The sequence below is a fragment of the Nicotiana sylvestris genome, chromosome 2, assembly GCF_000393655.2.
Source record: "Nicotiana sylvestris chromosome 2, ASM39365v2, whole genome shotgun sequence".
NCBI lineage: Eukaryota > Viridiplantae > Streptophyta > Magnoliopsida > Solanales > Solanaceae > Nicotiana > Nicotiana sylvestris.
This window is the reverse complement of record NC_091058.1, coordinates 158,185,995-158,203,104: the sequence shown is the minus strand read 5'-3', so window position 1 is coordinate 158,203,104 and position 17,110 is coordinate 158,185,995. Positions and strand designations below refer to the sequence as shown.

Genomic DNA, 17,110 nt, shown 5'->3' with positions numbered 1-17,110 from the left:
CAAGTTTCAACTCAATCTATGTCCAAACGCTAGCTTGAAAACTTGAAAAATATTTTCAGAAATTTTTCAAAAACATATCACTAATCTATGGACAAACAATGTTTTCAAAAAAATTTTGAAAAAAACTTGCCAAAATGTATGGCTATAGCCCATTCGGATATAAAAAAAAAATTCACTTTTTTTCGAAATCAGTGTTTGGTCATAAACTATTTCAATTTTCACTTGAAGATGAATTTTGGAATTTTTCGAAAATTTGAAAAACTCCAAAAAACTATTTTTCAAAATTTTCACTCTGATCATTCACAAAACATCAAAAACAATACAAAATTGTATTCATGTCCAAACACAACTCTAATTTTCAAATGCCATTTTCATTTGAAAAAAAAATTACATTTTTTTTTGGAATTTTACAATTCTTATGTCCAAACACCCTCTTAATTTATAAGGATTCATATTAGAAATTCCTAGTAATTATAAGAAAAAAGTACTTCTTAAATCCCCATGAGCACAGATCGTTACTTCTGGGATTGCCAAGGAGCTTTATATCTCACCAGACTGGCTGTAGTTGCATCAGTTGTTAGAGATGTAACGATTGATACATAAAATAATCGAATCCTAAATCAAAGATACGAGAGCTCAAAGCCACTATTCTCGAACAACTTGGAGTCATGCCTTTTCACAGAATAATGTACCCATATATAAAAAAATGATAGCAATAAAGTCTGTTTAATATCCAAAAATGTCTACACAACGATGCTTATACAACAAAAAAAAGAAATTCTAAACCAACAAAATGGTTGGCTTCCTAAATACCGAGGGATTATCAACACAAGTTCTCAACAGTGTAAATGAAATAAGAGAAATCGTTCCTGTTATTAAGTTATCTCCAGGGCAAGTTATTAGCAACTACAGGAGGACTATTATTTGAAGTTTCAACAAGCTGATTATGAGGGCTCACAGGCTCACCACTGGACTCGCTTACAGTTCCGAGTGATGATGGGCTTTTAGCCGCTGATGCTCCAGAGACCATTGTGGATGGCGTACCAAAAGCATCAGAATGATCCAATTTTAATTGCTTTTGACCTTGCATAGCGAAACTACCAACAATAACCTGCAACAAACGAAGGTCACAAAACATGACATTCTTCTTCTGAGAATTCTGAATATCAAGGGTAATAAGAGACTATCACAAACAGAATGTAAGGTAAGAGAGAAATATGGAATTAAAGTCATGTAGCACCTGTACAGCGGATGCTGCTGTAAGAACTCCTGCCACTCCACCACCCAGAACATGGCCATCTGGTCCAGCTAGTAACACACTCAAACCACCTGTCCTGCTGCGCTCAGCACCAGATTCCGAGAGAAGAAAGTAACCAGAAAGAGACAGGATCTCGAACTGTCCCTGAGGAAGTAGCAAGTAATAACGCCTTAAGAAGGGAAAAAATACATCTTCAAAGCCGTGGGAAGAATAAAACAACTGTGAATTATTTCCACTGGACATTTGAAGTAAAGTGTTTAACACTTCACTAAGTGATTCACATCTGACTAAAAAGACACAACACAGGTCAGCCATAGACCTCTTCCTTTTCTTTTTTTTCTTTTTCAAACAGGTCAACGGTAAACTCACCTATGAAATTTGTGTGGCAAGTCCATATCTGACTTAATATCTCAAAGCTATGTCCATCGCTTAACGTGTATTAAGATACTATTAACTACTTCAAACCATATAAGCAAACAATTAGTATAAGATGCACAAGGCAATACGAACCTCATATGTTACAGTTCCACCAGATATTGCTGCTTGCTGAAGTGTCACATTAGATATGGAGCCATTTGCTGACAGAATGCAGACGGCTTGTGAGGTACTATGAGAGAATGACATCAGTTTTGCCAATACATCCTGAGAAGAAAAAAGATACTAAATTGGATCTTCAAACATATAAAAGCAACTACTTATAGAGTTATAGTATAAGGAGAATCACAAATACTCCCTCTGTCCCACTTTATATGACACCTTTATCATTTGGGACATTCTGAAGTGTTTGAGATGATTCAACTTCTATACAACTTTCACAACTTTCAGGAACTCAAAATTCATTAAATTATTAAATTTTTAAACTTTTATGTAATGTTTTCTCTGTAAAATCTCACTTTAAAATTACTTCTTTTTTTTTTTGTTAATAAAGACGGAGTCCGGACCAGCTTGGGTGCACCTTGGCTATTCTACCAGATACCTATATCTTCCCACCAATATAGGTACCATGTATTTCAGTCCACCAAAACTTAGACAGATGGCAGGAAATCACCTAGCATTTTTGTCTCTGTTGAGATTCGAGCCCTAGACTCTCATGGTCTTCATTCCAGCTTCATTGATTATAAGCAATTTAACATCTTGAAGTCCATATCTTGTCAAATACCATCATATAAAAAGGGACGGAGCGAGTCCTATGTTTCTTTATCTCCCTACCCTTTAAATGGTAAACTATCTAAGCGCATTTGTTGAATTGACATGAATGCAGCTCACACCAACCAGTATCACTTTATAAATGTAGAAAGCTATCCATGTAAATAGAAAGATCCCTTTGAGAGAAAGATATTTACACCATATTTCAAGGGGATTGAATCTTTTAACTTCTAAAAAGAGCAATACAGTGATGATGTTACCCTATTAAGCCCTCAGATGACTCTCAAGTAAGACATAACTGCAGAAGATCAAACCAAATTAGATATGTTGTTTCTATCTTCTCTAAGCAAGCAGCCCTGGAACAACTGACAGTCTAGCATCATTGTGCTACATAAAACCGAATCTCCATAAAGGCCAAGAAGATTTAACTTAGATGCTGGAAAAAACAAGTCATCCTTAGTTACCTGGTCTGTTGCTTTTGTTTAAAAGGATCACTAAATTTAATAGTCAGACAGTTTAAGAAAATAAAGAGGGACCACCCCAAACAAGTGGAAGATAATATCCAAATTTGTTGGATGAACGGTCCTTACATAAGATTTTTCTCCTTGTTTGCTTCACATTTTTATTATTTGAACTGGAATTCCATGAAGAGTTATATCACACGGAGCTTTAGCTCCTGATTATAGGATTGGAATCCAGATTTGAAGACCATCCAATCTGGAATACTGGGGTGTTTAAGGAAAACAGACTGAAACAACACCAAAACAAGGGGACCACCTTGTAATGGCTATATAATAAAACAAGAGGGCCCACTAATGGTTTTCTCCAGTGAATAATTTAGCAAACATTGATGCAGAACAGCGCATGCATACACACACACACATATAAAAGACGACAAAATGTAATGGTCCTGATAGATCAAACATTGTAAGATGTACAAAACAGAAAATTTGCTGAAGAAATTGGGATTTAGGAGTATAATACTGTTATGTTTTTAAGGCAACCATAAAGTATCAGTAAAGCATTCAGCACTGAAGCTTTATTAGCATATAATATCAGTTTTACGCCCCAAAAAAAAAAAAGAACAGAGGACACCTTCAACTTGTACACACCGTTATCTTACTAATTCACCAAGAAAACAATACATTACTTAGTAAACTAATATATGTGCTGAAAAATATGTTTATGATGCTTGTGTGGCAGCAGAATATACTAAGAAATATATATTCAGGTTAAAAGGAAAGCAAACAAAATATAAACATAAAGTAATGATAGAAACAACAACATCCAACGTACTTCAATAGAAAATAAATAGTGGGCCAGGGAGGTAACAAAAGCATCTGTAAGGGAATAAACTAGGTGGTACATTATACCTCTGATTAATTACAAAAAAAAGAAGAGAGAAAGACCTCAGCTACTTTCTTATGTCGAAAGCTATATTTAATGACAAAATCTAAACGCCTACATAGTCGGACAACAAGAAGATCCCTAAATTCGTAACTTCTATAGTCAAATGGAAAGTACATTCAAGAATTTAACTCAGAAAAAGAGCTTCTTCTGTTCTCTTTTCTTAAAATTAATCTAGGATTAAATGAGTATGGACATGAAGCAATGACAAATAAAACAACAAGCAAGGCTCATACCATCCCTCTCCAATCTACTAACAAATGAATCAAATGGAAAAAAGGAAAAAGAAGAGCATACACACACACTGAGACAGAGATAAACAAAAAATTAAGGCGGCACCTCCCCTGCTCTTAAAGTGATAACATGGGGTCTAAATCCAATCCCTGCACCTGCTGATCCTGCAAATAATATCTTATCAGTAACTCAAGCTTTAGTAAAATGGAAGCAGCTGAGCACAAAGTGTCAGCATTCAATCACATCAAGTACCAAAAGCACGAGACTAAAAAGAACGTTTGTCTGCTTGAAGTCCAAATTAAAAGAAAAGTAGCAGGGAAGCCAAGAATTTTAAGAGTTTTTTTCCCTTGAGTAACTCAGGCAAATTAGCAAAGAAGAAAATAGAAAAATTAAATCTTCAAAGTTGAATACACAACATTAGCAAACCATAATCATTTCTGTTAGCACTGACTTCTGCTGCAAAATGACTCTAATAAATAGAATGCATCCCCGTTTTCACATGGCCAGTAATGCTAGCCAGATAACCAAAAGAATTAAAAATTAAGCATCATAGCATGATTTCTTGACGCAGGAAGATAACAGAAGGATAGCCAGAAAAAGAAAGAATGCAATCATTTTGTACTGCATAATTTATGAAGCGGATATACCATTTATACAGAAGAATATTTCACAACGAAAGGGCTCCTCCCTCTATCTTGGTAAGTTAGCATGTGACAAAATCCACTGCAACAAGTATTGTGAACTGAAAAGCAAGGGTTCGTGTCCCCCCCCCTCACCCCAAATCCCTGTGTGAGGTAAGGGAAGAGCGGAGGTGTATCGACTAGAGATGGATCCAGGACTTAAATTCTGGTTCAATATTTATGTTCTCACTAATGAAATCAATGCTCTTTTGCAATAAGGTGTTCTAAACTTAGTATTGGTGAAATTTTAGTGAGTTTGACATAATATTTATGTCCATTACCCGTAGGGATAACACTGCACCCACCCTCTTGCCTTTTTGCAAGGAGACGGTCTCTACGTATTAGTCACATAAGAAGTAAGTCCACCGTTGCGCCAATGTTTGTATTAAGCAAATCATTAGGGTCATTCATGGTTCTTTTATTGTTTCTTAAGCTGCTAACCTTCTTATGGGAAAGAGTTCTTTTTTCTTGTTTCCTTTTATATAAATTGAATAATTGATGGACAAAACTAACTCTTCGTAGTATAATATATACAATTGAAAGCAAAGGAAAAAGAGAAAAGCTAAAAGAATACTAGTGATCATAAAATTAGATAAAAAGCAATAATTAATTAAATAATATACATGTGAAGAGATATCAACTATTTATATAAACAATTGAAACCCAAGGAAAAGGTTAAAAGAATATTAGCGATTTATAAAATAATAATAAAATAAATTAAATAATATACATGTGCAGAGACATATATTATATATAGCTGTATATTACTTAAATCACCTAATTGCTGTTTACGCAAAGAACCAGGTGGTCTCCCCCTGCCCTTTTTCATTCCCTCCGGCGGCGAAAATCCGCCGCCGCACTGCGCCGCTGACAATGAGTGAGGAGAGATTATACCATCAGGAGGAGCATACTTCCTTGGCCTTCCGCGCTTTCTTTTAGCCGGCTCAATTGAAGTAATAGGGTCCACACTCACTGGTGTAACTGCCGTAATCACTGACGTGTCTCCGGCACCGGCAACGGGAAGAGCAACGCTATCGGCGGGAACTTGATAAGTTTCCATCGGAGAAGGTGATGATGAAATTGGCGGCATTAGAGGGTAGTACGGTTCCGTACCACCATCAGAAGCGACGGATGATTGCATTGGGGCGTGAACTCCATTGGATTCTGCAAACGACATTCTCCTGCTATTTTACTTTTACTGAACCACTTTGTTTTTACCAGTCGGTAATTCTTGGAAATTGTGAAATAAAGTTTTTATTGCTTCGCGGTAAATATATATACTTCGCGAGAACCCTAATGTGAAAAACACGGAAAAATCTCTTTAATTAGATTCAGATATGAAAAAGGAAAAGGCAGATCACAGATTTATAATTCGCGAAACAATTTCTTAAAAGAAAAAGATCAATTTAGACAAATTTCTTTTTCCTAGATATTGAGCGTAAGAGCCTGTTTGGATGGGCTTCAACTTTTAAGCACTTTTTAACGTTTGAAAGTGTTTGATAATCAAAAAAAGGCTTAAAAAATTAAAATTTGCTTAAAAAAAGTCATATTGGCTTAAAAATCATATTGTTTTGACCAAAGATATTATATTCTTATCCCTTATAATTTTTCTTAATTCCGAAATTATCCCTCAATAGAAAACCTAAAACATTCGGTCTCTTTCTTTTCTCCATTCTTGTTGCAGCCTCTTCTTCCTCTTCAGTCCACGTAAGTTTAATCTTATTGTTGAATTTCAATTCCTAGTGTGTTTTCAAACTTTTGGAATTATGAACATCATAAACAAGTCTTGGTATTAAGATTAAGTCCAATGCCGGACGATTGTTCTTGATTTGCTGCATGTGCTCTTTCTCCTGTGGCAACAACATCAGCAAATCGTCCTACTTAGCATTGTCCGGCATGATTGAATGTAAATAATCCGAAGAAAGCAGAACAACCAAGAAGCTAAAACTGAAGTTGCATAAAGAGAGCCTAAAATAGCCTTGTGCTTGACAGAAAGAATGTCTTTAGGTGTTTGCTTTGAGGCTCCGTGAAGGAATTATTCGCAGCTCTCAAGCAAAGATGGCCACTTGTCCTTCTTTATTAATGAAATATTATGTTTGGTTTATGTTATATTTGAGAAATTAGGCCAATAGCCTTGTTTATGATGGCTCTGATAAGAACTAAACAAACAAGTAAATATTTGATTACATTCATTCCAAAAGCAGAATCTGATGAACTAAAGAAGGCAACACAAAACTTAGCTAGAATGTGATACATGTCAAGTTTCTTTTAAATACAGCTACATATTTATGTAGGTGTAAGTTAAATAATACTACTTTGAACTAGCTTATTCCAGTACAAAAAGCTATCCTCTGGCTTCCAGTATTACAACGATCTCCCACAATTAAGGGCTTCAGCAAGAACGATACTTATTTACAGTCATGAACTTTCTGACAAGTATGACACTTCAATTTATCTTATATATATTCTTATTTCTTTATTGTCATCCTAAACCTTTTTTTTCTTTCTTCGTAAAGAGTGGAGATCTTATGATGTCATCAATTTTCTATTTAGCACATTCCTAAACTCTAGTTCAAGCACATTGCAATTTATTATTTAACAAAAGAAGTAGGCAGCAAATGAAAGTACAGAAACAAAATTAAAATCCTTGAGCATTTAGCGAGACATCTCATTGGGGTGAAAGTAATAATCCTTGAGCAAAAAATAGGAAAAGATTTTGTACATCCCAAAAACAAATCATAGTAGTATTCAATTTTAATGGGTAAAAAGAAGGAATAAATGTTATTGATGATTGTGACAAAGAACACTTTACTCATCTTAATGATGAAATGAGCGATGAAAGTGATGATCTACAGAATATAAATTCTGTTATGTTTCCAGAGTCATCATTAAAAAGACAAAAATCAACTGATGGTGTTAGCACTAGTAGCCAAGTAAGAAAGAGTAAGAAAAAATAGCTACAACATTAATAAAAGAGGATGTACACTCTCTCATAGATTTTATGTCTAGCAAAAGCACTGCTACATCTCCTGCAGTTGATGAGGCATCCATCGAGAAGTGTATTGGCATGTTGGAACAAATTCCTAATATTCTAGCTATGAGTGAAATTTACAGTTTTACTATGAATATGTTCCGCGAGAAAAATAACCGACAGATATTTTTGGGATGCCAACTGATGAAGCTTGCAAGTCTTGGTTGGAGTTTAATTATCGATTGATACAAGAATTTTTTTAACATTCGGGAGAAACAATTCATTGACACTTTCATAATGTTTTAAAGGCCATTTGTGAGCTTGCAATAGATATAATTAGACCACATCCAAATTATAATGATGGCGCAGGAGCTCATAAGTCATGTAATGGTCGATATCTCCCTTTCTTTAGAGTAAGAAATATTTTTGCATAATTATTTTTTATTAAACTTATAATTTAACTTTTATAAGTTATAACAACCCGACTGGTCGTTTTGAGCTCTAGCGCGTTGTTCAGCAGTTTGAGGCCATGAGCAGTTTCACTTCAGGTATTATGACTTGTACGCGTAGTCGAAATCGAATTTTGGGAAGTTCGGAGTTGAATTGGAAAGAAAATTCTCATTTCGAAAGCTTTAAGTTGGAAGAATTGACTAAGATTGGATTTTTGAGTAGACGACCTTAGAATCGGGATTTGAAGGTCCAACAGGTTTGCATGATAATTTTGGACTTGGGTGTATGTCCAGATCGGGTTTTGGATGACCTGGGAACGTTCAGCGCTTATTGTGGAAGTTAACATTTTTGGAAAAATTTCATAAATTTAGGTTGAAGTGCATATCAGTGTTATCGATATCTGTTTAGAATTCCGAGCCTTGGAATAGCTCCGTATGGTAATTCTGGTATTGGAGGCGTGTCCGGAAGTGAATTCGGAGGTTCGTAAGACATTTTGGAGTCATTTGGCTAAAGTTAGAAATTTGAAGGTTTTTGAGAAGTTTGACCGGAAGTGGACTTTTTGATATCAAGGTCAGATTCTGATTCCGGATATTGGAGTAGGTCCGTAATGTCGAATATGACTTGTGTGCAAAATTTGAGGTTAATCGGACGAGATTTGATAGGTTTCGGCATCGAATGTTGAAGTTCTAAAGTTCATAAAGCTCGAATTAGTTGTGATTCGTTATTTTTCGGTGTGGTTTGATGTGATTTGAGGCCTCGAGTATATCCGTGTTATGTTATGTGACTGTAAGCACGTGATTTTTGCCCTATATGAGAATTACTCCCAAAAAATTCAAAATAAAATGATTTTCCTTGGTGTGCAATTTTGAGTATTTTTGTGACATTTTTGGATGATTATTGTATTTTTCCTTGCATGTTTATTTGTTAAATTAATAAAAAATACAAAAATATGTCGCATTTTGCATGTAGAATTTAATTCTACAATTTGTTAGTAATTAAGTTTGTTTACAAAAAATGAAAATTACAAAAATAGGCATCTTTTGCATTTTTAGCATTTAATGTCCAATTGTACAATTTTATGCTTAATTATTACTTAATTGTGCGTTAATTGTTATTGGGAGTTAATTTGCGCTTTTATAACTTAATTTAGTTCTTAATAATAATTTAAGTACTTTTATAATTTAGTTTTAGAAAAATAAAAGAAGAAAAGAGAATAAAAATACAAAGAAAAATCGGATTGGGCCACTTCTTCAAATTTCAACCCCAGGCCCAAACAATTGTCCAACCTTCCCCATGACCCGGTCCACTTCAAACCGGGTCGACCCGGTCCGCCCCATTATCCCCAAAATGACCTAACCCTTCATATTCTTCATTTTTCATTTTTCCAAAAAAACCCTAAAAACATAAAAATACCATCCGCCCCCTTCCCTATCTTCTCCTTCTCCTTCACCTCTGCAAGACCAGCTCCAATGGCTGCCCAGCAACCATCCTCCAAACAGACCCCTCACGTCTTCATTTTCTCCGCCCAAACGACCACCACCACGATAGTCTATCGCCCCACGGACTGCCCGCTGCCTCCGCCTTCTTCGAACCATCGACGACCCTCCCATTTCGCTTCATTTCACGTCGCAACACCTGCACACACAACCATGGCTGCCTCCATCGCCTCCAACTTGAACCCATTAGCAAGCAGCTCAAGCCGTTTCTGCCTTGGACGATCTCAAACCAGCCCCAAGCAGTCATGAAGTTCCAGCTGCTTCTGCCTTCTACCAGCAGCCCGCGTCGTCGTCACGTCCAAACGACCAGACGCTCCTGCTTCTGCTTGCCGCGTATCCTTCACGTACATGGCTGCTGCTATTTCTGCTTTCATCTTCTCCGTTCAAACAATCAAACAACCTGCTGCGTCGTCCATGGTTGACCTAGACGCTTCTGCTTCGCTACGTCCAAACACACCTTGTTTTGCTGCGTTGTTGCTGCCCACGAGCAGCTTATTTTGTTTCAGCTATGCTGCTGCCACCATTTCGTTTGGTCGAGTTTTAGTCGAGGTCGTCGAGCGTCATTTTGAGTTCGTCAAGTTTAAAAGGAAGGTGAGTTCGTCGTTGAGTTCAAGATCCGTTAGGGCAGTCTTGGTGCGACAATCGTGTCCGGATAGATTTATTCCCATTCGAGTTCTTTGTCGTTTCGATCCGGTTAGTAGATTTTGAGTTTTATTTTTTGTCCGTATTTCGTTTTGATATTTCTCGAATCTAAAATCGTTAGATATTTGATTTTTTTTTTGTTTTGTTCATGTTCATGTGTTTTGTTGAATTAATTTTCAGGTTTCAAATGGAAATTTAATTAGTTGTTTTTCATGTTTATTTCATGTTTGTTTTATTGTTTAAGTAAAAATTTGTTAGTTTAATGTTTGTTAAATTCAAATTGAAATTTAATTGATTATTTCTTCAATTTGTTTCATGTTTTATGTATTTTCCAGAAATTATTAATGTTGTTTGAATCATTTAATCCGTCATGTTTGTTGTTTAAAAATAGATTTAGTTCATGTTCATCTTTGTTTGAAGTTCATTTTTAATCCAGTAATTTAATGTGAGTTTGTGTTTTTGATTTGTTGATTTAGTTTGAATCATGTATTTTGTTGTTAATATTGTTGTTTCCTTGCTCATCCATTTTTGGTCTAAGTTAACCAGGATTGGTTCCCGATATGGTTAATTTATTTCCATTGATTTGGAGTTGTGTTTTTCATCTGTGTTCATATGATTTGTTGTTGAAGATTGTTGAGAAATTGGTCATATTGGCTATATTTTGGTTAAGTTTGATTAATTGGTTGTTTAGAGCTGATCGGGGTAGTTTGGTAAATTGCAGTGCGTTCGAGGGTAAAATGGTAATTTCAATAAGGTCGGAGGGGTAATTTGGGAATTGAACATTATTGTAATTCTTTATGTTAAGCATGTGGGACAAAATATAATGGGGTGTGAGTGATATAGTTGTTTAACATAATGGGGGACAAGACATAATGTAGTGGGGGAATATTGTATTTGTTTATGTTAGGCATGGGGGACAAATGGTAATGGGTTGGGGTTGATGTATTTATTTAATGTAGTGGGGGATAAAACATGCCATGAGGGAATATTTGGGGTTGGGGATTCAAGACTAGGGTCTTGTTATAAATAGAGTCATTTGACACATTCTTAAGGGACTTGACTGGACTTGAATAAAAATGAAAGAGAACTAAGACTTGAAAGGAAAAAACTTAGACTAAAACTTTGAAAGATTTTTGAGGATTATTTTGAGAGAGGAACACATTCTGAAAATTTGAAGAGAGTGTGATAGAGTTTAAAAAGAGAAAACAAAAACAAAGTGAGAAACGAGTTTAGTTTCGGGTTTTAATAAACGCGTGGTTTGTTGCTGTTTAGTTGGGTTACAAACTTTGGGTTTGTTCTATTTGAGTTGTTCAGTTTTTCTTCAAAGTTTTCTGGGCCTTGAATCTGATTCGAATTGCTGCTGTTGGGTTGCTGTTGTTGCTGTGTATTTACACTACTGCTGCTTCTACTGATCTTCATCTTCTTTCCTTGCTTTCCAAATACCAGGTACACAAACTGATACACTGGTTCATCTTGTAAGCCACTCGAAGCATGAATGCAAAAATGTGAAAGATTTGAAGTTGTAGTTTAATGTAGTCTTTTCTTTCTTTTACTGTCTGTATGTAGAATATTCTATGCGCTGCCCATGTAAACTCTTTAAACAACTCACTTTTGGAACTTAACCATAATAACTCGAAAGTATGTAAATAAAGTAGGACCTTATCTTCATTTATTTTAGAAAACAAAAAAAAATAGAAAATGTAGTCGTGCTAAGATTACCCTTTTAAAAAAATAATGAGACGAGCCTCGCCAAATAAAAATGCAAATTGCGGGGCCCTCAATAATTGATCATAATAAATACTTAGAATTTGGGATGGACTGTTTAGTGAATTTCACTGCCTTCCCCAAAGATAATAACGCGTTAGACTCTTTAGGCGCGACTTAATTAAATTACATTCTTAAATTCGGGTGCGCATTTATGTGACCCAAATTCAAATCTCAACGGAGTCGAAATGTGTTAACAACTACGGGTGCATTGATTGTGACGTGGTTCGAGATGCATTTTCACGACGTTGCAATTCTATAAAAATAAATGATAATAATAAAAGCGGTTTAAATTAATAAAAGCACATAAGTCACAACATGTATTTAAATCAGATATTTAGCCATTATAACAATTTAAGCGACCGTGCTAGAACCACGGGATTCGAGGGTGCCTAACACCTTCCCTCGGGTCAACAGAATTCCTTACTTAGAATTTCTGGTTCGCAGACTTCATTTGGAAAAGTCAAAAATTTCCTCGATTTGGGATTCAAGATAAACCGATGACTTGGGACACCAAAAGCCAAACCTTTCCCAAGTGGCGACTCTGAATTAAATAAATAATCCCATTTCGAATATTGTCACTTAAATTGGAAAAACTCCCCTCGCGCATTCTACCCTTCGGGGTAGGCGCGCAAAAAGAAGGTGTGACAGTGACTGGTTGGTGTGATTGGACGGGGTCCTCGGAGCCTCGGGTGTGTTTCGGGGTGGTTTCAGACCAAATTGGGATGAATTGCTGTTGCTGCTATCTGGTGTCCTTCTTCGCGAATGCGAAGAGAGTCCCGCGTTCGCGAAGAGGAATTGAGGCTGATGGAATTTGGCCTTCGCGAACGCGGGGAAATAGACGCGAACGTGAGGATGGTCTGGGCAGGCTTTCGCGAACGCGACACAGGAGCCGTGAACGCATAAGAGGAAGAGTAAGCAGGGCCTGGTGCGGTTGGCCTTCGTGAACGCAGCTGCAGGAATGCAAACGCAAAGGCGGTGGTGGTCAAAGGTCCGCGAACGCGTAGAGGAATTTTTGAAGGATGCATTTTTAGCGTTCGCGATCACGAAGGTATTCCCGCGATCGTGAAGAAGGGTCGTCTAGGCAGTGTCTTTTAAAAAATGGGGTCTGGGCTCATTTCAACCCCATATCTTCCATTGGGGGGGGGGCAATTTTGGAGTGCCATTTTCATCACCAAGTGTGAGGTAAGTGGTTTCTACTAGTTCTGAGTTAAATACTTGGATTATATATGGATATGGGCATGGAAATTAGTAGAAAATGTGAGGTTTTGGTAGAAAACCTAGAATTTTGTATTCTGGGATTTAGACCATGAAATTGGACGTAAAGTTGGGAAGAAACTATATATTTGAGTTCGTGAGGTTATCGGTAAAATTTATCTTCTCAAAATTTCGGAATCCGGGCACGTGGGCCTAAGGGTGATTTTTATCGACTTTTCAATTGGGGTTAGAAATTGTTATAAATTGAATTGTTATGAGTATGTGAGCATATATTAATGGGTTTGTATAATTATTAGCTAGTTTTGAAGCGTTGAACATCGGTTTAAGTCATCGTAAGAGCTTGGAAGTCGGTAATGGAACGTCGGAGCGAGGTAAGTCTCCTTTCTAACCTTGTAAGAGGGAATTATCCCCATAGGTGAAGTAATTAAATATGTGCTCCTATTTGTGGGGGCTACGCACACACAAGGTGATGAGAGTCCGTGCGTAGCTACTATTATGCTTAAGTCTGGGTAGTCTAGGACGCAAAAGTATGCTATACTTGTGATATTTGTAACCCTATTGTCGATTTAAAATGCTTAATCATATCGAACTTGGTAAATGAATTTCTAAAAGGGTTAAACATCATTTTCTTGACCGTTAAAAAGAGAAGTTGCCATTTCTTTGGGTAATTGTTTCCCTGATGAATTCTTGCTTAACTGTTTGAATGTATTAGCCTATGTGTAACTGCATCGCATGTATGATTCGCGAGCGGGGTACTTCTTTATTTATATTTGACCACGTCGCATATATGATTCGCGAGCGGGGTAATAGATGCATCTATGGTTCGCACCATTCGACCCTCTGGCAGTGCAATTTAAATATTATGTTGGATCGGGCCGTACGACCTCGGCATGGCTTGATTGATTGTTTTGGAATTATTGATAATTGATATGGCCTCATCGGCCGGAAACGTAAATTGTTAAAAGATGAAAATAAGTTTGAAGACTTCTATTAATAAAAGAATTGTTTACTTGCTTCATGATTATTGAGTTTGCAGTCGCCTTATAAAATTCATGACTTTTCACATTATTGGTATTATATTATTGGACCACTAGTAAGTGTCGAAGTCGACCTCTCGTCACTATTTCTTCGAGGTTAGACTGGATACTTACTGGGTACGCGTTATTTTCGTACACATACTACACTTATTGTGCATTTTTATTGCACAGGCACATGTATGTCTAGTGGCCTCGTTGGGCAGCGGCATGATTGATACGGAAACATAGGTGAGTTGTATCCCTCGAGACGACCCGTAGCCAGGAGAGTCTCTTTCAAAGTATTGTATTTTCTTTTCTGTCCAATTTGTATTCTGGACAGTTATTGTATTATATTTTTTTTCCTAGAAATTGCTCATGTACTTGTGACACCGGATTCTGGGATGTATATGAGATTATTCAGTCTATTTGTTAAAGACATCATTATTTACTCAGGGAAGCTCATTATTTATTGTTTAATGTAAAGAAAAAATGATTTCAAAAATACTAAAATGAGAATTTAATTAACTTCATGGTGTTGACTTGCCTGACAGTGGTGTTCGGCGCCATCACGACCCTTAATGGATTATGGGTCGTGACAACATAATATCAGAGTACTAGGTTCACTTAGGTCTCATGGGTCATGAGAAAATCTAGTAGAGTCTTGCGAATCGGTACTAAGATGTCTGTACTTATCTTTGAGAGGCTACAAGGCTGTTAGGAGCACTTCCCTTCTTGATTCCTCATCGTGCGGTTTAATTCCTTTGAGGCTTATGTTTTTATTCCATTCCTATTCAATCTTATGCGACTTGAAGCGCTTGTTATCAATTGGAAATTGAGGAATTGTAATGGTACTACAGATGCGGTGCAGGATGTTTCTCCCTGCGTAGTTGTTTGGACTATTGTTGTCGCCTTGCGGAAGGATATTTTGTCATTTCAGCTCAAGCATAACCAGTTCTTATGTGATGACCCTAAAGGTCATATCTTGTTTTAGAAATCAAAACTATGTTTCGAGGTTTGAAAACCTCTTTTTGTCTCATCTCGATTTGCGTGCGCAGTTCGGGTGCGTTTCCGGAAAGCCTTTATGTGAAATTTAAGAAAAATAATGAAATTGGCCTTTAAAATTGATTAAAGTTGATTTTGGTCAATATTCTTGGTAAATGGACCCAGACCCGTGATCCGACGCTCCCGTAGGGTCCTTAGTAAAATATAGGACTTGATCGTATGCTCGGAATCGAATTCCGAGGTCCCAAGCCCGAGAAAAGAATTATTAAAGAAAATTATTTGTTGGAAAACATAAAGGCTTTTAAAAGTGAAATGATGCATTTTCTTGAAGGTATTGGGCCCGTACCCTGGTTTCGGAGCCCGGTACAAGTTTAAAATAATAATTAAGTTGAATCTGTGAAATTTGGTAAGAATTGGAATTGGTTTGGTATAAATTAGATCTATATTTGAGAAAATGGAAAATTTGATGTCTTAAGGAATTTCATAAATTTGAGGTTTAATTCGTAGTTGTTGATATTATTTTAATTATTTGATTATACGAGCAACTCCGTATGATATTTTTAGACTTGCGTGCATGTTTGGTTTGGAGCTCCGAGGGCTCGGATGAGTTTTGGATAGGCTACGGGGTGAATTGGACTTAGGAAAAATTATAGCTGGTATCTGGTATTTATGCTCAGGCCTCTGATCTCGCAATTGCGAGATCAGGCTTCGCAAATGCAAAGTTCTCAAGCTTGGGTAATGCGACCGAGGCGTCGCAAATACGAACCAAGCCTGGGCAGGCCCTCTTCGCAAATGTGAGCACTGGGTGGGAATCGCGAAGCCTGCCCATCGCAAATGTGATGTTTTCCTTCGCAATTGCGAAGATGACATGATTCAAAAGGGGTTCGCAATTGCAAACCCTGGCCGCAAATTGCGACATCTGAGACCTGCTAAATGAGATTTTAACGGGATTTCATCCATTTTTCAAACTCTTTCAAACCCTAAACTCTCTTGGGCAATTTTCCAAAGAAAGATTCTTCTCCAAATCATTAGTAAGTAATTTCTAACTTATTTTCTTCAATCTATAACCTCTTTTCACATGATTTCATCTCAAAATCAAGGGTTTTCATGGGAAATTTGGTATAAGTTAGGATTTTCAAATTTTGGGGATTTGGACCTCAATCCGATTTCAAAACTAATTACATATTTGAGTTCGTGAGTGAATGAGTGATCAAGTTTTGGTTCGAACTTCGGGTTTTGAACAAGCGGGGCCCAGGGTCGATTTTTGACTTTTTGGGGAAATCAATGGGAAATCTATTTTCATGCATTAGAATTGGTTTATTTAGCATATATTAATGTTATTAAGTACATTGTGACTAGATACAAGCGAATTGGAAGTGGAACCGAGGGGTAAAGCGGTAGTTGAGTCTTAATTTGTCCGTGGAATCGAGGTAAGTGTTTGGGCTAACCTTAGCTTGAGGGAATAAAAGTTGTGGTCAATTTTCTATGTGTTTGTATTGAGTACGACGTATAGGTATGGTGACGAGTATCTATACGTTGGTGTCAAGTATGCCCGTGAGTCTTATATCATGATTGTTGTGACTCTATTATGTATCGATCATGCTCAAATTGATGATTATTAATATTGAACAAAGCTTATAAAAGTTTCTTGGTAATTGATTATGGTTGAGAATTGGCACAAGTTGATTTTCTTTTTTGTAAAGTAATTGTTGAAAACGAGATTGGTTATAACTGAATCCCTTGCCGGGATGTTTTGTTGATATTGTTGATTCCCTTGCTGGGATGTTATTGTTGATATTGTTGATTCCCTTGTCGGGACATATTGT

General features: G+C 36.7%; 1 protein-coding gene across 2 annotated transcripts; it reads right to left on the bottom strand.

The window, feature by feature from the left end:
* Nucleotides 1-673: 673 nt before the first annotated feature.
* Nucleotides 674-6,114, bottom strand: LOC104235460 (AT-hook motif nuclear-localized protein 10-like). 2 transcript variants are annotated; one of them, XM_009789236.2, is made up of 5 exons: nucleotides 5,494-6,114; nucleotides 4,151-4,209; nucleotides 1,769-1,900; nucleotides 1,241-1,402; nucleotides 674-1,111 (listed from the first exon to the last, which is right to left on the bottom strand). In XM_009789236.2, the coding sequence occupies exons 1-5, from the start codon at nucleotides 5,900-5,902 to the stop codon at nucleotides 881-883; spliced, it is 993 nt and encodes a 330-aa protein (XP_009787538.1). In that variant the 5' UTR covers nucleotides 5,903-6,114; the 3' UTR covers nucleotides 674-880. The 2 variants fall into 2 exon arrangements, with proteins under 2 accessions (XP_009787538.1, XP_009787539.1); XM_009789237.2 differs by having other exon boundaries at nucleotides 5,503-6,064.
* Nucleotides 6,115-17,110: the final 10,996 nt, after the last annotated feature.